The sequence below is a fragment of the Pagrus pagrus genome, assembly GCF_965226575.1.
Source record: "Pagrus pagrus genome assembly, chromosome: 16".
Taxonomy (NCBI): Eukaryota; Metazoa; Chordata; class Actinopteri; order Spariformes; family Sparidae; genus Pagrus; species Pagrus pagrus.
In genome coordinates, this window is record NC_140200.1 from 14,224,336 (window position 1) to 14,250,983 (window position 26,648).

Genomic DNA, 26,648 nt, shown 5'->3' on the forward strand with positions numbered 1-26,648 from the left:
GTCTGGACTGCTAGCTGCACGGCTAACTGAGCTAACTAGCAAATGGCAGTTAAGGTTAGCAGCAGTTAGTGGTTACTCTTTTTTTTTTTTTTAAATCCGACAGGTGGTCAGTTCTTACGTATTGCATCTTTAAGATTGGAAAATGAAATGAAATATGTTTTAGATAAAATTATGTACCAAAAACACAAAGCAGACAAAATTCAATTGTTTAAATTATTTATACAAAAAAACCCATCCTGGTGTATCAGGAGTGTGACCTCTACGCTCAGAGCATCACTGTTTGAATTAATTATTTGTTCAAAATTTTAAGAAACTGTAGCCCTTGTACAAGTATATCCATGTACATACTTAATGTCACAATGTGTGCTCAAATAACAGTTGAATAAAACACATTTCATGCTGACAAACACGTTGCCGTACAAAATTACAGCAGTATAATAAAAGTACAGCAAGACTAAAAAATATTTTTGATATAAAACACCCTAGAAACACACTCTAAATAAAAAGCTACCAAAATGGCGACATCCAGTTCATGAGTGTTTTTCAGCTGCGTGGGTATTTTCAATTCTGTACATTGTGAATTTAAAAAACAAACAAACAAAAACTACAAAAACAGTACATAGCACTTCAATTCAAACACATTACTCTTCACATTAAATTTGTGTTTTACTTCCCAGTTTGAAAGTAATGTATATAGGCACAGTAATTAAATTCATGAACCATGTTTGGTCAACACCATTCCTTGTTATACACAACTCCACTCCACAAGGCAACCGTTCAGCTCAGCTGTTTCACTTTCTCTCTCTTCCAGGAGTTTGTCATTGTGGAGCTGAGAGCTGCCAAACATCAAAATGTAGCTGTCAGTTGAAACAAAGACAGATAATCGCAGCCTGTTTACTGCATCTCCTCAATTTTATCAGGCAATTAAACATCACTGCAGATTGTTCTTAAGAAACTCCCAGATTTCAGCATAAAAAAAAACGACACCTGTAAAAACCGAAATGTCCGCGACTCTGAAGGGTCTCATTCCAAAATACTGTGTACTTTAAATTTTAAAAAGTAATTTGATGACTTTCTTCTGAATTTCAGCAAAATTCAAATCATCTAAATCCACTATTTACAGGCACAGACAAAAGCATCTTGTTGCATACTTTCCTTAAAAATGTAGAATATGTTAATGGTGTTGCTTAATAATAATGTTTATTCTTTTTTTGTTTATAGAATATTGTTGGAGCGAATATTTGTATCTAATCAAATTAAGGTTTATTTCATTTTAAAAATGAAAAGGAAGCCCTCGAACATAACTACTGTAGATACTATAGGGCTCAGAGATAATTCCATAATGTAGTTTTTCATCTCTAGACATAAATTATGCTTCACAGTTCTCAAGTCAAAACGTTTTACCAAAACCTGCAGCATGAAATCTTAAATGGGCCTTTTCCACGGAGGATATTTGGACGTGTCAATAATAAAATGATGATGGCTGGATTTAATTTAGCTGCTTCAGTCTCAGGGTACTGATATTGTGCATGCCGACTCATCGTCACACTGTCATGGCTTAGCTTAAACAGTTGGCATTTACTTTAATAGTTGACAACTAATCGATTAATCGTTGCAGATCTTAATGTTCTAATATATCATTTGGCTCAAAGGGATAAACGGGATTTTAACATTTTATCATGTTCTAAATGCTCTAGTGAATTTTGCTGCATATCAAAATTATTCTGAAATAATTAAAACGAAGGTTATCATACTCTCTAAAATCTTGCAACTTTATAAGTATAATACTTTTAATAATAATATTGAGTTGGTAGTTTTACTTTTTTGGAAATACACTGAAGTACCGAGGCCCTGAGGGGCAAGTAAAGATCTTTTTTTATGTCCGGTGATCCATTTTCTAAGTCTGAGCTAAACTTTTCTCTCCTGTGTTCATGACTTGAGAAGTGTTGGGGAATAAAAAAGTTTTGCCAGGGGAATATTTCTATGTTCCTTGATTTATTTTTCCACCTGTGAAAAAAAAAAATGTTTTTGGAGAATTGTTTTTCATGCTTGAAGTTGAGGGAGAAAAAAGTTTTGGCAGTAGAAATTTCTAGAATAGAGTAAGTTTTTGTTTTTGTAGTACTCATTTTGACCACAAGAGGCTGACATGCACCATAACCCCATGCCTGACACATTCTCTTTTGTCCTGCCAGTTTTTTTGTTTGTTTGTTTTTTTTTTTTAAGAAACATTCTCCTGGAAAGAAAAAAAAACCAAAAAACACTCAGTTTCATTCACGGGGAAAAAAACAACAAAAGAATTTCTCCTGAAAGAAAGAAAAAAAATATATATTATTTAATAAAATTTCTTTTCCCCACTTGGTTTCCACACATGAAAACATTTTTTTTCTAAATTCTCCAGAATTTCTTTTTTTTTTATGTTTTCACAGATGAAGCACAGATTAAAGCTACTCTAACTGACATGTTAGAGGGCCTGTAGGATAGTAAGATTTATCAACTTGGAAAACTGGGGGATTAGTAAACAACAAATTAATTTACTGATCTGAGATTATTTTTTTGGGTGCAGCTTTCTTTGAACAAAGCGTTGGAGACACTTTTTTCATTGTTTTATCACATGAAAACCAGGTTTTCATTTAGACAAATGTACAGCTCCTGAATATAAAGAAATGTTGTGCTTTTCTCTGTTGCATCCCAAATATGGTTTATGCTGTTGGGATGACTTTTCTCAACATAAAAGTTGCACCTACAGCAGTTCTGCATATCAGGTATCCTATTTTGGAGTGAAACTCTTCAACGATTGTGTGATGAATCAGTAAATGTATATAATAATGTCAAGTTAGCACCATCAGTGCAGCAAAAGGCATTCGATTTGTGGAGGATCATTCTGGTTCCATTCATTGCTGGAAGTAGATGACTTCACGGTGTCATTTAGCTCTGTAATAAAATCCATTAGCCGAAGGGGGCTAATGGGGTGCGGTGAAGAGGTCTGAGGATCTAAAAAAAAGGTGACGACATCCTTTATTTCTTCAGACACTGGTACATCAGTGCTCGTGGATTCAGCATGTAGCGCTCAGAGTTGAGTAGCTTGTTGAGATACTGTGGCATCGGAGGCCGAGGCGCCACGTAGGATACACCGGGACTGACGGCCATCACCTCTGCGATCTTCTGCTTCATCTCCCTTATCTCCCGGTCCTGCTTCATCACTTTATCTGTCGGACAGACGAAAGCACTATGAGAGGGTGGATACAGTGGGATGTAGCAATCCAGAATATTTTAAAGGGGCTCTATGTAACAATTTGCAGCATTTTACATATATCACTTTTTTAATGGCCATATGTTAGCAGATGGTAACATGACGTGAAAAATTAGACCTTCCTCGTCTCTGAGTTGCCTGAACAAGCCTGTGGACAATTTGTTTAGGTCATTTAATGCTGCTAGACTGTGTGAAACAAGAAGAAAAAGCCACAACAGACAGAACTGATTACACACTGTCTGAAGTTTTTGTGTGAGGAAAAACTTTGCAACAAAGCTAAAACAAATTCTAAATAATTTGTGCCTTCTTATAAATTCAGCATATGTTAGACATCAAGTTATTTCATTTTTTGTTTAAAAAACATCCCAGTGGTGTATTTGTTTATTTGCAACTAGAGTGGGAGAGTGAGGTCCAATTGCATGTGACTGCCAAGTTTAATATATATTTCTATGCCTCAAGACAAAGGAGTGGAGCCACAAAATACAGTTTTATGGCCACACGGTGTTGCTATTGGATGCAATGTCCAACAAAAACTCCTCACTTGTTTGTTGGTTCACGGTCTACTTCTTGTCAAAATAACACACAATCACACACTGTAACCCTTCTACTGGAGACAGTCAGTTGTAAATGAAAGAAATTACAATGCACAAAGAAAAAGAGTAAGAACCTTGAGCGATTTCCAGCTGTCTGCGGGCGTCTCCCAGAGCCGAGAACAGGTCGAGTTTGATGCGAGTCTCTGCGCTCAGGTTGTACTCCAGATGTTGAGCCTTCTCCTGCATGGCTGACAGAGTGGACAGCAGCATGTCTGTCTCTTTTTCCACACAGCGGTACTTTCCCAAGTCCTGAGTCCAAAGAACACATTAAACAGTAAGTGCGAAGTTCAGTGCGATGCACACCTGAGGGAGTCGGTGCTTTGGTTTCCGAAGTATTTTCACCTTTTAAAGTTTAATAGTCAGCAATGTTTCTTGTTTCTTCTTTGTTAGGGTTTGTTCACTTCGAGAACCAATGCACCACAGAGAGAACAATCACCACACACTGATGATGAACTTGCCAGCCATTCAAAAAACATGAAAGCTGCACATTATTACAGAGACACTCTGATGTGTCGGGATGATTCTTTCTGTGTCCCTTTGAACAGTGTGTCACATTTTGAGGGAGGTGACTTGTGCTCTTTTATTAAAGCAGTGCAATGTTTTTATGAAAGACCTGGCTTCTGTTTGAGCATGCTTCATGGAGAGTATGTCACTAAAATGAAATACCACACAGTACAACACCCATACGATACGACTACATACTGATATGATGACAAAGTGCAACATGTTGACAGCAGGCCAAAATAAAATGAAAAAAATACTAAATGTTCGCGATTAAAATAATTCATTTTTCCAATAATTTTACAAACACAGAGAACTAAAGACATAAAAAAAAAACAACTCAAACAGCAAAAAGAGTACATGACAACCAAGTACTGCACCACTTGAGACTCACAAACACTTAAACTCACAGGTTCATTCCCAAATAGTGTAAAAAACAGATACCTCAACATCACTCTCTAGATCTACCACACGACTCTCTTTCACTTGATACTCCAGCTGTAGTTGTTTGTACTCTGTCTCTAGATCTTTAACTCTTTTCCTTAACATTTGGGTTTCACAGTGTTCCTGCCTGGTGTAGGAGATGAAGAAAATATCAGTTTTGAGCTGTGACAGAGGGCTTTCATTGGATATGAAGAACCAGTTCACACAGAAAGAAACATGACATTTTTACATTTCTCTTGGGTTTCTTTATATTCCACACATCTGATGAAGATGGTTGAATACAATGCAAGGAAATATATTAATCGGTAAAAATAATCATTTGTGTATAAAAGGAATAGTTCAACATTTTACGAGATACTCTCATTCACTTTCTTGCCAAAACATATATGAAAGGACCGATACCACTGTCATATCTGTATTTTAAGTTGCAGTTAGCTTAGCACAAACACTGGAAACAGAGGGGAACAGCTAGCCTGGTTCGCTAGAAAACCATATCCACTTATTTACACCTCTAAAGCTCACTGATTAACTTTCATTTTGTTGATATACTGTTTGTTTTAAAGCACACAAAATCAAACGTGTATAAACAAAAATCGGTTGTTTTGTCCTGGACTGTTTCTTGGCCGTTCACAGTGACTTAAATATATAATTTAATAAATATGCAAAATACTCCCACACATATCTCCTGGGAAAACACTAGAGATGCCAGGATTAATCAAGTAGTTGTCAAGTATTAAATTAATTGCCAACCATTTTGAAAATAGATTAATAGGTTTAAGTAAGTCAAAATTCCCTGATTCCAGCTTTTTAAATGAGAATATTTTCTGGTGTCTTGACTCCTCTACGACAGTAAACTGAATATTTTTGGGTTGTGGACAAAACAAGACATTTGAGGACATCATCTTGGGCTTCGGGAAACACACATTTTTTCCCCAATTTTCTGACACTGATAAAAGAAAGTAATTGACAGATTAATCAACAAGGAAGATAATCATTAGTTACAGCCCAAGGAACCACAAATGGTGTTTTGTAGTATAACGTGTAGGCAGAGGTGGCAAAAGTACACACATTCATTATCCAAGTAGAAGTACAGATACTTCAAACTTCTGAAAGTAGAAGTACTGATTCAACTTCTTTACTCAAGTAAAAGTAAGACAGTGCAGGATCTGAAATGTACTCAAAGTATAGAAGTAAAAAGTTTCCCTCTTAAGGACATTTCTACCTGCCATTTCTGTGCAAAGCTAACTGAGCTTCACTTCATATTAATATAATTCAAAGACTATTAAACTTAAAGGTAGAATCAGTAGGACTTGTCTGAGCTGTTCGTAAACACACCACAGAGATAGCTGATTCCCAGGATGTCAAATACCAACATTTTGGGTTGGTAAAGCATCCCAAGCACAGCATAAAATTGAGAACATAAGAAAATCCAGGCAGAGGACTGCAGGGTCACTGACTTGCGCTGAACGAGCCATCTAACTTCCAGTTTAGCGCCTGGCTAGCTTAAATAGAGATGAAATAATTTAATCTTGCGGCTATTCTAGGATTTCCAAATTTTATTGGATCAAATTCTGACAGTGAAACAAATCATTTTACGGGGGTTGTGATGCTCAAATAAATGGATCCATTGTTTTTACAGCTACTTTCACAATGTAAGCTTATGGCAAAAAGTCAGGCATCATGTGACGATGTAATTGCACAGTTTGGCGTCTACAAAAGTTGGCTTCAAAGCCTGGTGCTCTTCCTGGGGGCTTGATTCGAGTCTTACTCTGTCTGTTTCTGTCTTCTTACGTCTTTTAAGTTGTGTTGTCTCGCTACGTCTGCCATGCATGATATTGTGATGTTGGGAAGACACCGTGCAATAATGCAAAAATACAAATAATTGATAATTCCCCTCAAATGCATTAAAACTAAAGTAATGAGTTTTGTAAAAATGTAAGGAGTAGAAAGTACAGATATTTGTGTGCAAATGTACAGAGGTAAAGTAAAAATGTTGTCAGAAAAATAAATACAGATACAGATAAATAAATAAAATAAATACAGATATCTGTACTACGTTACTTCCCAACGCTACATGTAGGCAGCTTTTTCTGACCATCAGAGAGCCATGCTTACCATTTTCGGTCTTTATGTGAAGCTAAGTTAATCAGCTGCTGGCTCCAGATTTTTACTGAACACAGACATGACAGTGGTATCGATCTCCTCAACCACACTCTCAAACTAATAATCATAATTCAAACAATTTCTTCAAATGTTTGGGATACGCTCACAACAGCATTGAATTATAATCAGTAGCAAACACCTGCAGATCCAGCTTTACTTTCCAGGCAGTAATTATTTTACCTGTTTGTTAGGCTCCGTGCTGTGCTGGCTGCTTCCTCCAATTTCTGGGCCTGAAGCTCAGCCAACTGTCTCTCGGCAGAGAGTCTGGCCTCCGTCTCTGCTCTGGTCTTCTTCTCCAGCATCGCACTGCTCTGTTTGTCCCTCTGCTTGGTTTTAGTTAGACACAGAATCCTGAAGGAAAAACATTAAACTCACTTTAAGTAATGGCAAACATGAGGCTGTAAATAAGTGGGTCAGTGCCTCAAAAACAGACAGGAGATGTTTTAGTTGTCACTGGGGAGCACCTTGCTTTAAAAAACTGGAGCATGTCTTATCAAAACTATGCATAACGTGTTCATCTCAAACAAGATTAGAAGCCTCTGGCAGGTGGATGTGGATTTGATGTGGAAATGTGTTCAGACTGTTCATCTGTGACTGGAAGGACTGAGTAAATGTGCTTTGAGTACTAATCTGTTTTTCCAGATAAAACTGTTTGGTCATATTTTTACTATTAAGTAAAACACAATGCATGTTTTTATAGTCTTCCTTTTTCAGTGTAAATAAATAGCTGTTTTAAATCTCAGTTTTTTCAACCCATCTTAACTTTATTGTTCTTTTGTCTCCCTTTACTTTTCACACACACACACAGACAAACACACATTTCAAAAAAGGAACAGATGTCATCAGTTGACCAGAACACAGCCATAAACATGAACCCTATAGAAACATGTGGGAACTCATTGTCATGGAGCTACATTTCTCATCATTTCTCCCTAAAAGGGCACCGGAAAATCTATTTTATAATTAATTCTTACTTGAGTCTATCTGGTCATTAAGTGCATAACTTTTTTTGAACATGTGACAATAGTAACCTGTATTTCCACCAGTGTTTTTGTGAAAAATTATAAAAATAAGTAAGCCCTTATGACTAACAACTAAACATAGTATGATAAATAAATGGCTGTATCTCAAAAAATATAAAGAATTTTATAAATTGTTTTGCACCATTGGAGTCCGAACAACTTACATTTCAATAATATGTAGTTTAATCCAATGTAAATCTGATATTTAGTATGCCCCAAGAATGCAACACTTATTTTTGTGATTCTTTGTCTTCTAATTGACAAGGCATGATTACTAGGTGAAATCAGAAATTTTAATTTTGTCATGTGTAGCGACTTGTCTTGAGTTTCCACAGCAGATTCTGCGTTTCTACCTCTTACAGAAAACAAATCTGTGGAGCTTTTCCTTAACATACTAAAAAAAGTTGTTAGTCATTAATGGGTTAAGCTTCCAAAGTATCATGATCAAACTCCAATTCAGGCTCATCACACAGGTCAGATTGTGTTATAGTAGCCCACAAACAATTTGAATGAGAAAAAAAAAATCAAATATTCTCATGAATTTAAGATCTAATGCTGTGAAAGATTTAGTTCAAGTACTTATCATTCATTTATGGATGAGAATTATGGATGAGAATTGTGAGCCACAATCCCGCAACATGAAATATGACTTCATATGATATTAATTATGGCCCAGCTTAAAAATAGATCCATCAGATCTTTTGAGGATTAAAACATCTGCCCAAAAAAACGGTTTTACTTTCACAGACAACATCAGTTCTCGCAGCATTTCTGCTTGGACTCACTTTTTTATTTATAGACTTATGTAATATGTAAAACAGCCCACAGAGGGAGCCAAAGACAAGATCTCAGCAGTGGTTCTGGTGGGTGACTCACTTGCTCTGGAGCAGCATGTTGGACTGTCTGAGCAGGGAAACCTCTGGTCTCAGGCTCCTCTCGCTGTTGGTCAAGTTGCAGATGTGACTCCGCAGCTCCTGCTCACCCTGCCGGCTTGTCTGCAGCTCGCCCTTCAGCCGCCTCAGCTCCTGCTCCAGCCTGAAAATTAAAGCAAAAGACAGAGATATTTAGCTCTGGTTTCATCTTCACATGCCCTACTTTCAAGCTGAACGGAAGCAATTTCAAGAGTGCCATACTTGGTCATCTGTTCAGCGTGGTAATTCTGAGCTGCTGTGGCACTCTTGTCTGTTACATCCCGGTTTGGGCTGACTGTCTTCGAGCTGGATCTCTGTTTCTTCTCAGTCCTCCCTGCAGGCGGTGAAGGAGTGTTCGTGCTGCCTCTGCGGGCTTTCGGCGAGGAGCTTTTAGCCGTCCGTGTGGCTTTGCCTCCTTGCTCATCTTGAGGTAGATTTTCCGGGGTCATAGAGGATTCTGGTCCTCCCGTCCCACAGTGGAGCAGATCTCTGGACTCACCGGGTTTGGATGATGACGTCCGCCGGTTTGATTCAGCTGACCTCACCTCGTGGGTTCCTTTCTCCGTTGCTCGGTCCTCGCTGCGGATCTGGAGGCAGTCCACTGTGTGTCCCTCATCGTGGGCCACTACAGCACCATTCTGACACTGATACTGAGTCGACTCAGGCTTTATCTTCCATTTTGAGCCTGTGAGTACAGACAAAAAACAAAAAAGATAAAAAAGGATACTATCATTGCTCTATTAGGGTCTTAATTCTGTACCTGGCATATGAAGAGTGAAAATATTATTTACGTTTTTTTTGTAGAGCTGCAACAATTAAGGCTTGTTTATGCTCTTTATGTACAAAAATAAATACATCAGTTTCAATCTATATAACCATCACTGCCCACATACATTTCATTTTTCAAGCAAAAATCTCAAACATTTGTTGGCTCCAGCTTCTTAAATGTGAGGATTTGCTGGTTGGGCAAAAGAAGCAATTTGAAGACATCACAAATAAACAATTAATTGTTTAAAAAGTAATATAATTGGCTCATTAATCAACAATAAAAATAATTGTTAGTCGCAATTGTTAATCTAATGGAAAATTGAGAGAAGATTGTCCTGGAAAAGCTGGGGCGAAGCTTTTTGACTTACCTTGTAATGTAACAATGGATTTGGGAAATTTTACTAAACAGACTGGGAGTAAGTTGTGTATAGACTAAAAAAACTAAAAAAATAATTTGAAAATGGTTTAGACACATTGTTTTTTTTCCCTGCAGTCAAAAGGATTGTTCCTAACTTTACCTACGCAGGATTGACTCATCTTTACTCCTTCCCTAACTAGCCTTCTCTGGTATTAATACCAGAAAAAAAGCATCAAAAAGTATTAAAATGAAAGTGCAGCCGTCCACTTATCACTGTTGTGCTACCACAAATTAACATCACCAAGCAGACACAAAAAATTGTGTTCTTTGAGAAATATTTGCTGCCATGCGAGTTCTGTCACCATTTCCACTTGGATGAAAAATAAGGGAGGTTATTGAATTGTGTGATAAAAGCATGACTCATTAACTGAATAATTTGTGAATTAACTTCAATAGAAAATCTAGAGGATTTCACTGATACACATTATTGAGTGTATGATAATCTTTTGTATTTATAATCGACGTTCTTAACACCCAGTTTCTGGCAAATCTTTCCCATTGTTCATTTGGACTAAACAGCAGAGCACTGAGTGGTTACTTTGAGTGATGATCACACAAACACAAGAGCAGCGCCTGCAGAAACTCAACCCTCTGATCTCATGGATCAAACAAACTTAAATTAGAATCATCCTGCAGATTGTAAAAATGGCAGAAACAAGTGTGTATAAATGGAAGTGGTGCAGAAGACTCACTGCTGCTGCCATCTGTGCCAGTCTTGGGGTAAACCTGCAGGCCTGGAGGGAGCGAGTGCTGCAGGAGGTGCATGTGGAAGTCGTTCTCACTCTGCACTGCTTTCTGTATGCGCAACTTAAAGATGTTGGTGAAGTAGCAGGTGGCATAAAACCCCAGATACACTACAGGATATCCGATGCTGAATGAGAACACGAAGGGGAAAAGACACAGTTAGAGTATGTGATATAAACACATCCTGGCTAACAGATTTGTATTATTAATCATTACATTATTTATATATTTTCATAGGGATGCATGATATGGATATTTTTCAGCTGATACAGATAACAGATATTTCTTCTTATGGCTGATACCAATAAGATAAAATTTAAAAGGAGGTTTCTACACTCTAGTTTATGCAAACCTGAAGGTAAGACAGGCCAAGACGTGATGAGGTGCATGCAGTTATCTTGTATATTTATAAAGGGTGCTGCGGTTGCTACTCAGCTCATCTGTAACATGCACTCTCAATGCTTTTAATCTCAGTAGGAAATAGCCACCTAAATAAAGGCTTTTTAACCTTTTTGCCAGAAGAGTGTGTTTGTCTATTTTTTGAAAAGAAAAACAACTATTTGTTGTGTAAAAACCCTTGGAACACTTGCAGAACATTTATTGCGTTCTGCACTTCTTCTCTGTGTTTATCAGCGGATTGTAAACCAACTGTAAAAGTACACACTGTCTCCTACTTTTCCAGAGTGTGCAGATGCTGTGCTGGTTGAGTGAAATTAAATAAAAAGCAATTTGGCCCCATATTATCATCTCTCATTATTGGCTATAATTTCACTGATACCAATAAATATATACAGTTCATAATATCCCAATATATATTGTGCACCAATACATTTTCACTTCATCAGGTCAACACCTAGTAGCATAAAAGTGAACTGACTGCAGGAAACTATGATGAAAAACATCAAGTCCACTTCATTATATCACACAGGAGATTAATAAAAGTTTAATTCTAAATCAGCGCAATTAATTTTATGTGAGACATCACCATTCTTGAAATCCAATGGTCTTAATTTGTATTAAATCAATGTACCAGTGTGCAGCAAAAAGATGAGACAGGTTGGCATGAGAGGTTTTAAGGTCTTTGAGTCGCAGTGACGCCTCTGTGTACACGAGCAGAATCCACAGGGATACCGTTGATATACAGATGCCTTTTTCTGAGGAAAGAAAGAAAGAATACTCAAAATTCAATTTAGAAAAGGACCGCTTACATTACACATCTTAAAAGGGATCAGTTCACACAAAAATGAAAAAACAGTCGATATCTACACATCTCATAGCAAAGGAAAGTCAGGTGAAGTTTGTAGTTGTAAAACATTTCTGAAGCTTCATAGCAAAACGGCATTGCAGCATTCTCACCAATGATGTAGATGGGGACTCGTTTTAAAAACGAAAAGTACAACAGAAAAAAAACAAAAACACAAAAGACTCCATACAGCTTGTCCAACATTAAAAAGACATTATTTAAACCCTTTTTAAAGCCAAAATCTTCACTGTAGCTGCTAAGCTAACAGTGTTAGCACACGCCCCGTCTGAAGTGGGTACATGGGCTCAACTGTGCAACACAGGTTTAAATCAATATAATAAACAAATATGTTTTAAAATCTTAAAACCAATTTTGGAAACTCTGGACTTCTGAAGACTTGGATTATGCCAGACGAGCTGTTTTGAGGCATTTTATGTGCTTCAGTTTTTTAGGAGAACACTGTTTTGCTGTGAAGCTCCAGAAATGTTTTGTGGAGTACGAGACTTAACCAGACTTTCCATTGGCATGAGAGTGAGAGGATAATGACTGAATTCTCATTTTTGGGGCAAACTTATCGTTTGATATTTATGAGAAGAACAGAGTTTGGCATATTTTTCCACACATGTGGGCAAAAACAAACAATAATCCACATACTCACCTGTATGCCATATGTAATTGAATAACACATAGGTGCTAGCCACGAAAAACAGCCAGTGCAAAGGAACAAAAATTAAACAAAAGATGTCCAGAGTGAAGGCAGCACAGACAAAAACAACACAGATAACCTGCAAACAAAGAAAACATTAATGTCAGTAAAGATACACTGGATTCACTCTGTGGGATAATAGTCATCTGGGCCGCTTCACACACAGTAGGGGTTCTCACCAGCCCATGGCAGTGGAAAGTGGTGTACACGCTCCCAAAGAAGAGCCAGCATGGCCACAGATACTCCAGTCTGAATTCGAGGATGAAATCTGCCAGCAGCACCAGCGTCCACATCATCATAAACTTCAGCACGGTGTACGCACTGTACAAAGACAGAAGAATAGTAGAAAATCCATCACTGTTTATATCACTAGACATCAGTGAGGGGGTGTGTTCAGTTCGGACAAAGATTTCTGCTCTTGGCTCCGATTGTGGTAAATAAAGACATTCTAGATACAATGAAGCCCGTTAAGCCAAGGCGTTAAGCAGAAGCAAATACAGAACTAGAAACCGGATACATGTCTCTAAACCTATAATTGAGCAGCTGCGTCTTACAAATGCAGTCCGATCTTTTAAGTAGAGGTGCTGAAGAACAATGACTGTTCCCTCATTCATTTTATTAGGCAACCACGAGCCAAACAGGGGCTGTGGTTTGCTCCTTTGTTCTGCTCATCCATAGGCTGCTATCACATCACCCCTTCTTTGTTTGGTAACCATGGCAATATTTCATCTGGAGGAGAGAGGGAGCACCACAGCATCCTATTGCACGTAGCCCAAATCTCCCTTTTTAATGTTACTTATATAAAGTGTATTTGTATTTTTTTTTTTTTACAACAGATAGAAACCATGCAAGTTATTCCACAACAACAAAAAGCAATAATTTCACTAAAAGAGTGCGATGGGACAGAAAGGGGATGACAACAGCATCTTGGATTCTTTATATAAGTTCATATTTGCCTTATAATTTTAGCGAGAGTGTGTTTATAATTTGCTTCACTAGCATTTTAAATAAATCTGCCAAATATTAAACAAAAATGCATTGTTAAGATTTATGAGTACAGAGAGAGAGAGAGAGAGAGAGAGAGGACAACAGCAAGTCTACCTTGCAATATTACCAACAGAGTGTATTTATATTTATATTACAGGTCTTTTTTAAATTTTATTTCATTAGCATAGCTGACACATGTGCAAGTTACTTTAAATAATGGGCAGTAACTGCCTAGCTAATTCATGAGGACAATGTCTGTGATTTTAGATATTAAACTGTTAATTCCCGTCTCATGTGAAACAATGCACAATTAAAACAAGTGGTTTCTTTTCTGCTGAGGCAACATTTTCTTGTCTGGACTCTGTCTAGACGCTTTCAAATTATGGTTTTATGTGCAGGATGAGCTGTTTCACATCGGTCTGTTGGGGAACACAGTCAGTATCAACACATAACACCAGAATAACGCGTTAAACGAGGGTGTCACTTGGATACAGAGGACGGTGTAAAAGCAGATGCAAGAGCCTGAGGAGAAGGAGGCCGACGTTAACTTGCACAGCTGCTCATTTCTGTCTTTCTGTAAACAAATGTCGGCTGAAGTAACTCGCACATCATTCCTACGTGCCCGTCCCCGCAGCTCAGCCGGTACTGGACCGCATTATAGCTCCGGACCGGTTCGTCGTTTAAACGCGAGACACGGACGAAGTGACGGAGATGTGAGGCAGACAGGTGACGACGGCTGAAATTCACACAAAGACGGACACCACAACAAAAGCAGCCTCCGCCAGGCGACGCGGCTCTCGCGGGCGCTAGCTACCTTTCAGACAGCTTCTCCGTGATCTTCAGTTTCTTCATTTTCCGTAGCCTGCTCGCGTCCACATAGCGTTTCTTCATCTTATGGCTTCTGCTCCCTCCGTGCTGTTTGAAGTCGCACCGCGGCAGCAGAAGCGGCGGCGGAGAAAAAGAAAAAAAAGAGCAGAAATAAAGGCAGAAGATCGCTCCTGGTGGAAGAGGATGTTCAGTTCAACCTGTGATGATGTCTGGGAAGAAATGCAAGGCGGCCGTTGGCTCTGCGCATGCGCAGTGGATGTTGTACCTACAAGTGTTCATCGCAGGAGGGGAGCAGATGAGCACACTGTACACACTGTACCCAACACAACTAGTCAGGGATGTTTCAGTGTTTCTCTTGATTGTTAATTCTGTTGCATATCTGGATTTTTCAGAATTGCTGAAAAGGTCTGAGGCACCAAGAGTGTAATGAGTTAAGGAGCCTTTAATTAATTGATCATGGCTGTTCAATCGCAACATCAGTAAACAAATGCCTATGCATCTCAGCTAGGCCTTCATCAGGGCAGTACAAAATGGCCACCTTTGGGTTCTTACATTTAAAGGTTAGCAGACAGTCACATGATCAGTATAGCCAGGTTAGTGGTAACATGATTACATGATATGAATTTTTTAAGCTGATACGATAACCGATAATTACCTGACTCTCATGGCCGAGACTGTCATAATAGAACATTTTTATATTTTAAAAGTAAATCGCTGACCTGCAAACCTGAGTGTAAGAAAGGCAAAGATGTAGTGAGCAAAGATTATTTATTGCTGTGATAAGACATTTCCCCTCGTGTTGTGCTACACAGTGAGCAGCTCAGCGTTATGAGCGCGACAACAGTGTGTTTGTTGTTGTTCTTCTTTGTTTTTATTGGCTGCTCACAAAACAACTTTAAAGGTGCATACCACCACCTACTGTGTGTAGATGCTGCGCTTGTTAAGTCAACAAAAGCATTTTGGCTTTGTATTATCGGCTATAATTTCTTTATCTATAACCGATGATGTAAATTTTTCCATTATTGGGCCAATAATTGATCTGTCTGATAAATATTGTGCATCCCTAGTCTAGACAGTCAGCCGCATGATCAATGAAGATGGGTGAGCAGTAACATGATTGGTCTGGAAAACTATGCTGGTGGGTAGACTGTCACATCGTCAGTATGAGCAGGTTGGTAGTCACATAATTAGGTAGTTAAAATCAAAAGACTAAGCATGTTAAGCAGAAAAAAATCCCAAACAGTAAGCAAGGTAATAGAAAAATTTACATACACAAACTCTTCAAACTTTTAATTATTTTATTACACTCAGAAAAACATCAATTAGTCACTTCTTAAATGCCTAGAATAACTTTTTCAGACTTTTAAGGCCTCAGATGCCTTGGGAGAAAAAAAGGAGTTATAAAAAAGGAGAAAAGTCTAGCCCCCCGTTCAAACCTGGGTATTGGGTAGCTTTCAGTGTACATATCAAGAGACATCTTCTTTGTTAGAGCCTTTTCAATCCGTCTCCACCAGAGGGGCACCATTTTCCACAAACAAGCAGCACTCCTTGCATCCTGTTTTATATATATACATCTGAATCTTTATTTTGTGTTTTGTGAATATTTTTGGACACATTTGATTTATGCATATATGCACCCACATCCCAATATCCCTAACTCATTTTGAGTAGTGTATGTTGTATTAAATAATTATACTGAAAACATTTTTTTTCTTAAAGTAGCTCTAATGGAACAATAAATTAGTCATGGAGGTACTTGTACTTTACTTAAGTATTTCCATTCTCTGCTACGATATACTTCCACTCCACTACATTTTGTAGTCAAATATTCTACTTCTAATTTATTTGATAACTGTAGTTTTTTGGCAGTCGGATAAAAAAGAAAAAAATACTGATCTGATCATTGGTAGACAATACACAGGCTTGGGGACTAACAGAATAGATGGAATGGGATTACGTAATTAGGATACAAAAAAAGGTAACTGTATTCTGGTCAAGCTGCAGAAAAAAAGATATTATCAGATCACAGATAAATTCAGTAAAAAGGGGGATTACAATTTTAAAATAAAGAATGATATACTAGTCTTTTATGTGCACACATTACATCACTTCATGAGTCTCACACAATATCACTCTGATCCTTAATAAAACCATATTAAGATTAATTGTCTCTTGTCTTTATTTGCATATGTTTGGTATTGAGGTAATCTAAAAGTAATGGAAAGTAATCAAATTACATTGCTTTAATATTGTGATACTTAGATTACATTATTGACTACATTTTGTAACAGTTTATAAGAAACTGCATCAGAATACATTTTTTAAAGTAATCCTCCCAACCCTGACCCATACATACTGTATATGTATAATTTTTAAGTTCATATATTTTATCGGCAGTCATTAAATAACCCCACTGATGAAAATGATAAGAAAAATGATAAATATCTAATAGTCATTCAACCCATTGTACACTTATACATAAATGTAAATATATGAATAATTTTACTTGTACTTTTGATATTAATTCCAATACAGTTACTAATTACCTATTAAAAAATGTTGTCAGTAATGTAATCCAAGTACCAAAGTAAAGTAATGTAGCTTGATTACTTTCCATCACTCTTGAATAACCTCACTACCAAACACGTGCAAATAAAAACTAGAGAAATATCAATAAAAATACTTTTATTCAATCTTAATAGTAAGTATATTTGGTTTCACTCAAGACCAGAGTGATGTCGTTGAGTGTTGACATTTGTGCACATGTGCATGGTTACAGACTATAGGCTATATTGATTTTAAAATTGTAATCCTGTTATTAATCCCCTTTTTTACTGAATGTAATCTAATTAAATCATTATGTCTGTAACTTTACTGGACTACCTTACCTTTTTTTGTATCCTAATTATGTAATCCCATTACATGTATTCCACTTCTCCGCAGGCCTGTTTATACTTCCACTCCACTACATTCTGGAGTCAAATATTGTTCTTTTACCCCATTTAATTTATTTTATTTTTAGTTAAAGTGACTTTGTAGATTGCATGCTGCATCAGAGCCAGAGTAGCACATGTAATATGGCAATCGGTTAAAAAAACAAAAACAAAACCTACTCCAAATAAAAAGAAAAATGTTGAATACCGGATCTGATCTGATCACCTGTTGACCCATTCTGTACAATATATGCTTACATGCAGGTAAATATATGTATAATTTTACTTTACTTCTACCTTTGATATCTAAGTACATTCAATCAATATTAGATACTTTAGACTTTTATTACTTTTATTTTATTCATATGGTTGACTTTCACTTTTACTATTACAAGTAAGTTTTTAACACATAATCTTTACTCAATGCTGTAAAAACATGTGTAAAAGCAATGTAGCGGAGTAAAAAGTACAATATTTGTCTCTGTAGTGGAGTGGAAAAAAAATACATACACGAGATAAATATAGGTTCTTATGATCCTGCGTGACTGATGATTAAAAAAAGGAAAACTAAGGAAAAGCTCTGCTGTAACCTCATGCTTTGATCGAAATGGATTTGTTCTTCACAGGTAGTACTTTAATTGTTATAAATAAATATGTAATGTGCTCGTTACTCTACAGATTAAAGTTTACAGACAGGAGCCTGACCATTAAAGGCTTTAAAACAAAAAGAAAAATCAATACTAGACCTCACAGGGAACCAGTAGAGGGCAGCGATGTTTTGTGTGATGTGTTTGATTCTTCCGGTGTGTGTTAAAAGCCTGGCAGCAGTGTTTAGTATTAGTTGCAGTCCTTTGATATTGTATCTACTGATAAGAGTAAAGTGCATTTTAATTGCCAATTCTGGAGGAGATATAAACATGGATAACCTTTTCTAGATTTGAATAGGAAATTAATGACCTGATTTTGATTAAAGTAAGATTAAAACACAGGACTGCACCACTTCAGTCAGGTCATTCAACTGCAGGGCATTTTTGTACTTCCAATTCTTAATTTTAGTGACACAGGACATAATACAGAAAACATAAGTGGTAACAGGCTCTAAAGGAACTATGTGGGACTTCTTATGTTAGAAGCCGAGCATTTGTTAACGTTAGCAGACTCCATTTCCAAACTAATAGTAGCTTTCTAATTTCTTGCTTTTTCCACCTATGTCTTGCTCCATATCTCACCTACACACCTGTATCAGGCCCAGTAGATGCAAAAAAGCCAATTTGAAGGTACTTTTAAATGCTTTTCAGAGTTCTTAGAAAATCATTAAAAATGTTGATGTCCAATAAACGCTTCTATAATTTATGACGCTGCCATGGATGTATAAAAAGAATGTTGCAAGAAGAGTTTGAAGCTTTGGACCAGACCTCACAGATTACTAAATTTTATTCACTAATTTTTGGTGATACTTGGTCATGTCTTATGGAGAAAATGGTTTTCCCTCTGTTGCCCTTGGGCTTCTCCACCTTGAGAAACTCTCGACAGATTGCTTAACTTGTTACTAAAATACCTGCTAACAAACTGATAACCAGCAGTTTCTCAATGAACACCTCGGGACCAGGGCCGTATGCGGCCTCTGAGAATGACAGAGGCCAGTTGCATTATCGAGGTGATCTATGGAGTTTCCTGGTAGACAGATACCGGTAGCTTTGTTGCTAAATTAAGTGCTATACTGCTGCTAAATGTAGCTGCTGTTTGCTTGGTAAGCAGTCCTTGCTGAAGATCCAAATCTAGCAAGAAAACTGCCTCAGTACTGTATTCCTTACATCTTCTCGGAGGTGATGTTTTCCATCCTGGGGCGACCGTGTTCATATATGGCCGGTAAAAAAGTGATTAATACATGTTAAATGCTTCATATTATTACATAGAGCACCTTTGAAAAGACATACATAGACATAGAACATGGTAAGTTAGGGGACCCAGAATAGACCCCTGGGGGACTCCACAAATGAGAGCAGCAAGAGTGGAGGAAGCATCTCCCAGATATCTGACAGATAAGAGTTTAGCCCATGCAGAGCCACATCACTGATGCCAACACAGTTTTTCTGACAGTAAATTGACCCTATTCCCATGGTGACCATTTTTCGCGTCGTGCTCAGTGTGCAAAGCTTCAGTGCTGGGATAATGTTATACTGGTGTGTTGCAGTTTTTTTTTTTTATCACTTACCAGTTCCTGATAAACTGATCGGTAGAAACTGAAAATTATTGGACAATGAAAATCTGGAGGGGAATTTGGCCATATTTTGAGGTCAAACTACATATTTAATAACTCATTAGCTAACATTAGCATTCAACCACTTCCGAGCTAACATTACTGTTGATTACATCTTGTGTGTTTCATTTCCAAGCTTTAAGCCTCCTGTTACCCTCACATTTTACCAACACCGTTTATCCTTGGGTTCAATTTAAAACATCCAGAAAATTATCATAATCAAAAGTTGTTACTCAAGTTTATATGTCAGGTACTCTGTGTGTATTTGTTGACTACCTAAATAGTATTTTAAATTAAACACAGCACCCACAACACCTTCTTTTAAATCCAGAATACCTGTAACGTGGCTTCAGAAATATACGCAAAAAACAAAATATCTTACCGATTTACCTAAAATTTGATTGAGGGATATTTTTTTGTGTGTTTTAAAGTAAGTATATTATTTGTAAGTACCATTTTGTCTTATTTATAATATTTGGAATGAAAGCAATTGCCATTATCAAGGACAGTAGCATGTATTACGTACAGGGTGAATTTGACCTCAGGAACAACAAATACAATTTCAAACATTTCTAAATATTTTTGCAAAATTGAACATCATCATCATCACCATCAGTTCTTTTTTTTTTTACAAAAACATACAAGTCGTATGCTACTGTAAGTGCTATATATGCAAATATGTATGTGTGAGATAGAACACAAAGATACAGTCACTCAAATGACCTTGACAGAATATGAACAGCATAAACATTACATGTTTGCTCATCCCTTGAACTATCACTGTCCTCGTGGGAACCAAATGTCAGTTGTTCTCGCACTACTACAGGTGCAGTCAGGTAGTTCTATATACTTTTGAAACAATGTTGTGATTGTTTGTGAGAATTGCTAACAGGTGTGGTTCCTGTGGGGGTTGCCAGGTTTGTGTGTGTGTGTGTGTGTGTGTGTGTGTGTGTGTGTGTGGTTGACTACATATTTCAGAGACAAACTTTTAAATATTATAGTGACCTTAATGTCATCCTAAACAACCAGAACTAATGTGTGTGAAATATTTATACTTGTTATTTGTTTTATACAGTTAAAACAGCCCGGGGTCAAATTGACCCCAAGGAGCACCGATGGGACAAATATGTGTACAGGACAATGAAAAAGTATAAGTCATTAAATATGAAGCAAAAAAAATGATGTCAACCATTAATTTAGAGATGTTAAACATTGAATGGGGTCAAATTGACGCCAAGGGAGGGTTTTAAGAAATGTGTCCAAGATATGTGTTGATAATTTATAACTAGTTTAGGCCTTTCCTAACCACAGCACAGCAGTACCATAGTTGAGCTTGCCACCTGGAGCGTGATGTCTGAGGGACAAGGGAAATTTTACAAAAATTCGATAAAGAAACCAATTGAAAATGTCAGCTTCAAGATTGGACTACAATTACTTAAAACAGAAGTATCCAGAGAGGGCTTCTTTAAGAGGCTGGGAAAACACCAGTAGACATTCACATTTTAGAAGCTAGAATAATGAAATATTTGGCATTTTTACATTTAAAAAAGTGGCTTAATGTCTATCAAAATAGCTGGTTATTCATTTTCTTTCAGCTGACAAATAATTTCAGCTTTAATTGCATGTACTTTTGGGTAGTTTAATCTACAACAAAGGAATAAACTCACATACTTCACATGTTTTAGAAGTAAAATCAAATTTTTATGACGACAGCTGAGCATATTGCACTTGAGTAAGTTCCACAAATAGTCCGTACGCGCCAAAATAAAGTCACATCATGTGTACGATACCAGAACATAACGCCATTAAAGGTCAAAATTAGAAGGTCACTGCAATGTCGATTTCTCCTAAGCACAGATATACAATCAGGATATTTCACAATCTTTTTATGATATGTTTATGTATTTTATTATGTTTCATGTAAAACAATGCATATGTTCTGAGTTTCACCTGGCGGCCAAACACATTTTCCCTTGAGGACTATAAAGTTAAAGTTGAATGGACTGGACATCAAGATAATAAATGTTATCTTTTATCTTTGGGTAAATATATTATGATAAAACAATCTATGCAGTTATTTATTTAAGTAATTAAGTCTGCCACCACAATTCTGATTATAATGATTATTTTTCCCTTATTTGTGAAATTGACCACCCAGATATCATGTATTTTACAGCAGCATGTGAAAAGATTTGAACATACAGGCCTGCTGTGTCCAAAAAGATCTCATAAGCTGTCAAACACCGGAGAGCAAGTAGTGTTTTCAAATCTTATCAATGCTCCTAATCTTAGTTTAACCTTTTAATTATCAAAGTTTAATTTAGATACCATGTTCCGTTTGATATTGCACAGCCTCTTATTATAACCTTGCCACACAAGGAGAATGTACAGAAAATATTACATGCCCCTTTGTCAGAGTTGAAAAACAGATATGTACAATGTAAACATGAACCTACAGCTTCCCATACATCACCCAGAACATTTCACAGGTGCAGTGGCACTAACCACTATAGGAGGAACCTTCCCTGCACAGGTGCCACGTTGACAAAACCCTATCATCACTATGAAAGATAGGATGCCCTTGAGTTTGTGTGTTCATGTATCACGTGTCTGTCTGGTCCCTTGTATATAAATCACACCTGTGGCTCTCTGAGGTTGGTAGTCGTCGACATCATCACCATGTACACTTTGAGCTTCCTCTGTGCCTTGGGCCTTTTTGCTGCTCTCCAGGTGCCTGGCACCTTGGCGGAGGATATGGAGCCCTTTGCAGTAAGTAGATGAAATATCCTCTCAAATAGGAATTAAATGGTGTCTATATTTGTAGTTTTGTTATCTTAAAACATATTTATTTTATTATTTATTAAATATTTATTACGTATTTTTTGTCTTTATACTAATAAGCAATAAATTAACTGAATTATTTTCTCTCTCATCTCTGAAATCCGTACCTGAAGGGTGAGTGTTTGGAATTATTATTCATACATAATCTCCACTAAGATTTAGGGTTTTCATTCACTTTCATTCACTCATTCATTTCTTTTCCTTGGTCTTATTTTTATTTATTTAGGCACCGTCCTGGTCTCTTCCTCCGATAAGACTGAGATTGTGAACAAGCATAATACCCTGAGAAGAGGTGTTCAGCCTACTGCTAGCAACATGTTGGAAATGGTAACATATCTCACAGGATCTAGATTGATTTTGCAAGTTCTCCCTCGTGCAGCATATCAGTTAAAGAAACTGATTTTCCAGACACAGCACTTGGAGATTTTCTGGTGTATGTACTGTAGTTGCTACATGTGTAATGGCTCCTCTCTCCTCTGCTCCCCACAGAGCTGGAACAAGGAGGCTGCAGCCAATGCTCAGAAATGGGCCAACACCTGCTCCATGAACCACAGTCCTGCCAGCTCCAGAGAGATCAGCTGTAAGTTCATTATAACACCTCTTTGTTTTATGTTAAAAGTTATTTTAAGGCTCTGTATCCACTTTATTAATGGTATTTAATGGCAGAAAAAGGTCAGGGAAACATTAGTCCTTGTAGTAAACACATATGCAATGTAAATAAAATCATGGCAGGTTTTAAAGAGTAGTTTCATGTGTCAGTTTATTGTGTAATTTCTCTAATCTAGCTGGGTTTAATCAAATACAAATGTATTTGTATGAGCAATTACCAGACTGATACTTATGGAAATATGCCACCACTTAATGATAATGAGATAAGTTAACCCGTTATCATGAGAAAGCAAAAGTTTGTTCCCTCCTATTACCAAAAGTCTGCTAATCTTACTAATTTATATACAATAGAGTGCTGGTGTAATGAGTCCTGAAACTGGATATTAGATAGCATTTTTGCACATCAGGTTCCCTTGTCTCAAAATCAATGGGTTTTTCAACTGGTTTTCGGTTAAATGCCTGAAATAAGGTCTATGATTACCACAGGCTTAAGATATTTATAATGCATCATTAAATGTCCCACAATTTAATTATAAAGCGCTTATGTGTCTTACAAACGGCGGTTGCTCACAAGTGGCTAAATGAGACCACAGAGGTTGTCCGGGACATTTAACGTCATCACACCAAACACAGAGACTCATCTACTTAGTTGTCCGTCTTTACAGGCGGCCTTAGTTGCAAACTATTGTAACTCTAACTTTACAACTTGCAGATCAATTCACAGAAAACATGTATAATAATTGTGTAGCTCCATTATATTCGAGAGAAGGTAGACACTTCTACAGCTGATCTCTCAAACACTGGGCAACTACATCTAGACACAGGACAACAATCTAGTATCAATCTAGTATTTTGATTTTGGGGTGAACTGCCCGTTTAAGAGGGCTCTCTTAAGTATCTCTCTTCCCTCTGTAACTGTAGCTAGCGGCTGTGGAGAGAATCTGTACATGTCCAGCTTTAAGAACACCTGGAGCAACGCGATCCAGTCCTGGTACGACGAGGTGAAGGACTTTCGTTACGGAGTCGGATCTATCAATGGAGGGGTGGTCGGACACTACACACAGGTGCACTTCCGTAACAGTTTAACACATGTTACTCTGACTAACTTGCATACACCTTGTCCATCATTTGCTGAAAACTGAAATAAATTAAATCTATTTAATCTGCTGTTCTCTGCTCAGGTTGTCTGGTACAGGTCCAACCAAGTTGGCTGCGCTCTTGCCCACTGTCCCAACGCTCAATACGAGTACTTCTACGTCTGCCACTACTGCCCACCGTGAGTAGCCTACAGAACACAATTACATTGGTGTGTGGTAATTAAAGGTGCAATATGTAAGAATTCTGGTTGAAAAATTTCAAAACATCACTAAAATCAACAACAGAATGTTAACAACAGTTCTGACGTTATGTATTGTGTTGCAAAAGATGTACACTGAAGTGAACATGCCAACCCACTAGCCCTGTCTCACTCTGAAGCCTCTGTGATAATGCCGTTAGCACCCAAACTCTAGCAGTTCAAACTGCCAGCTGCTTGGCTAATTGAGCAAACTAGCTGATGGCAGCTACACTTGGTAGCAGTTAGCGGTTACTGTAGCGTTATACTGAGTATCTGAATATGAATTTGACAAGTGTTATGTATTGCACCTTTAAGTAGTAATTTAAAAGCATTTTGCCTTCTCAGATAAAATCAGACATGTTTGGGCTGTGCCAAACATTTATGCTGCTGATGTTTGTTATTTGATGCTTTGAACAAAATTGCAGTGGAAACTACCAGTTGGCTCGCCCCTACGAGTCAGGACCCACCTGCGGTGACTGCCGCAGTGCCTGCGATAACAAACTGTGCAGTAAGTGGCACATACAACACTGAAAGACTTAATTACTTTGTATGAGAATGGTTTATTGGACTTTGAGTTACACCTTATGAGATCTACAGTCACGTTGTTACACTTTCTAAAAGTGTTATAGTTATTTTTGTTTTAATGTTTTCTAAGTGTTTTTTTATTTATGCATCCCTTAATTTTCTCATTTTCTTTTTCCTCCAGCCAACCCGTGTAAATATGCTGATAAGTACAGTAACTGTCCAGAGCTAAAGCAGCAGTGGGGCTGCAGCAACAGCGACGTGGCCAATTGGTGCAAGGCCTCCTGCAAGTGCACCAACGAGATCATTTAAATGCCCGCATGTCCGCATCGGCCCTGACTCTTCAGTCAGTTTCAATAAACATACTCAGCATTAAAGCTTGTGTTCCTCTTTTTTAATAGTCAGAGCTATTTGACCTGCTCAGTTATCAGCACAGAGTGAAAAGGAAATGTATTCTCACACTGTTCCTCTCTAGACAAACACTACCTGCAGAGCCAGGTACCCTTTGACTGTACAGGTGTCAACTCATAAGGAGGGAGGAGAACACACTTGACAAGCTGGATTTCACAACTATGTGCCAAGAAGTAGATTTCTTTTGTCATTATGCAACATAGAATTACGTAACAAAATACAAGGTGGTAACTCCATCATGCTACACAGACATAGTATGTACAACATTTATATACACAGTATTTAAACATGTAGTGCATTTTTCAAATTTGCGTAGAGGTGGATGTAAACAGCAGCAAGAAGATGGCAATGTTGTGGCGGAAAGTTCAGTTCTCTGCGGCCAGACAGTAGTCAGGGGCAGCCATAAGTCCAAGCCAGATTAGCATTGCTCCCATCCTGGATCTCTTCCTTTTCTCCTTGGGGCTCTCCAGCTGGTCAGGTTGGATAGTCAGAAGATGCAGTGGACAATGATCGTGGGCAGTCAGCCTTATTAGATAATATTAAAAGATGATGATGAAATGAACATGAATTCAAAAACAGAGAGAGAAACAGTCAATTGATTTTATAAACTTGATTGACATTTTATTTCAAACAGTGTTGCTCTGATTTACATTTAGCAGACGCTTTTGTCCAAAGCGACTTACAGTAATTCAAACACTGATGGCGGTGGCTGCCATGCAAGGTGCAGACCAGCACATCAGGAGCAGTTTGGGGTTGAGTATCTTGCCCAAGGACACTTCAACATGCAGACCAGGGGCATCGAACAAGCGACCTTCCGATAACAAGAAGCTGGCTGAGGAGATGAAGAAACAGGAGAACAGGAAGGGAGCTGATAGGCTGGGGAAAACACTGGGGGCAGGGCTAACGAAGCAGATGTGTTGGTGTGTTCAGGGGGGAAACACAGGAACACAGGAGCGAAACAGCAAACTAAGAAGACACCACAAAACCCCAGAAAACACAATCAAAGGAGACAGAAATGACAGGATCAGGACAGACTGTGTTACCGTCTACAGTGACCTGAAATGCTGTTTACGTGTGTTCGGAGGGCCAAAACACATAGAAAAAGCTTAGTTTTAAGAAATACCTGTGTACGTGTGCACTGGATCTCTGTAGGATTCA

The 26,648-nt window shown here is 37.7% G+C and overlaps 2 protein-coding genes across 2 annotated transcripts; one reads left to right on the plus strand and one right to left on the minus strand.

Moving 5' to 3' along the window:
- Positions 1 to 202: 202 nt before the first annotated feature.
- On the minus strand, positions 203 to 15,099 carry LOC311271660 (macoilin). The gene is made up of 11 exons (XM_084377449.1): positions 14,565 to 15,099; positions 12,943 to 13,084; positions 12,716 to 12,842; positions 11,845 to 11,968; positions 10,763 to 10,941; positions 9,107 to 9,569; positions 8,850 to 9,008; positions 7,132 to 7,302; positions 4,789 to 4,915; positions 3,918 to 4,092; positions 203 to 3,206 (listed from the first exon to the last, which is right to left on the minus strand). Exons 1-11 carry the CDS (start codon positions 14,639 to 14,641, stop codon positions 3,016 to 3,018), a joined length of 1,935 nt encoding a protein of 644 aa, XP_084233575.1. The 5' UTR covers positions 14,642 to 15,099; the 3' UTR covers positions 203 to 3,015.
- Positions 15,100 to 15,653: 554 nt separating this feature from the next.
- Positions 15,654 to 25,424, plus strand: LOC311271802 (serotriflin-like). Its single transcript, XM_084377663.1, has 8 exons — positions 15,654 to 15,716; positions 22,434 to 22,544; positions 22,839 to 22,939; positions 23,102 to 23,192; positions 24,143 to 24,285; positions 24,403 to 24,497; positions 24,983 to 25,065; positions 25,264 to 25,424. The coding sequence occupies exons 1-8, from the start codon at positions 15,692 to 15,694 to the stop codon at positions 25,389 to 25,391; spliced, it is 777 nt and encodes a 258-aa protein (XP_084233789.1). The 5' UTR covers positions 15,654 to 15,691; the 3' UTR covers positions 25,392 to 25,424.
- The last annotated feature ends 1,224 nt before the right edge of the window (positions 25,425 to 26,648 follow it).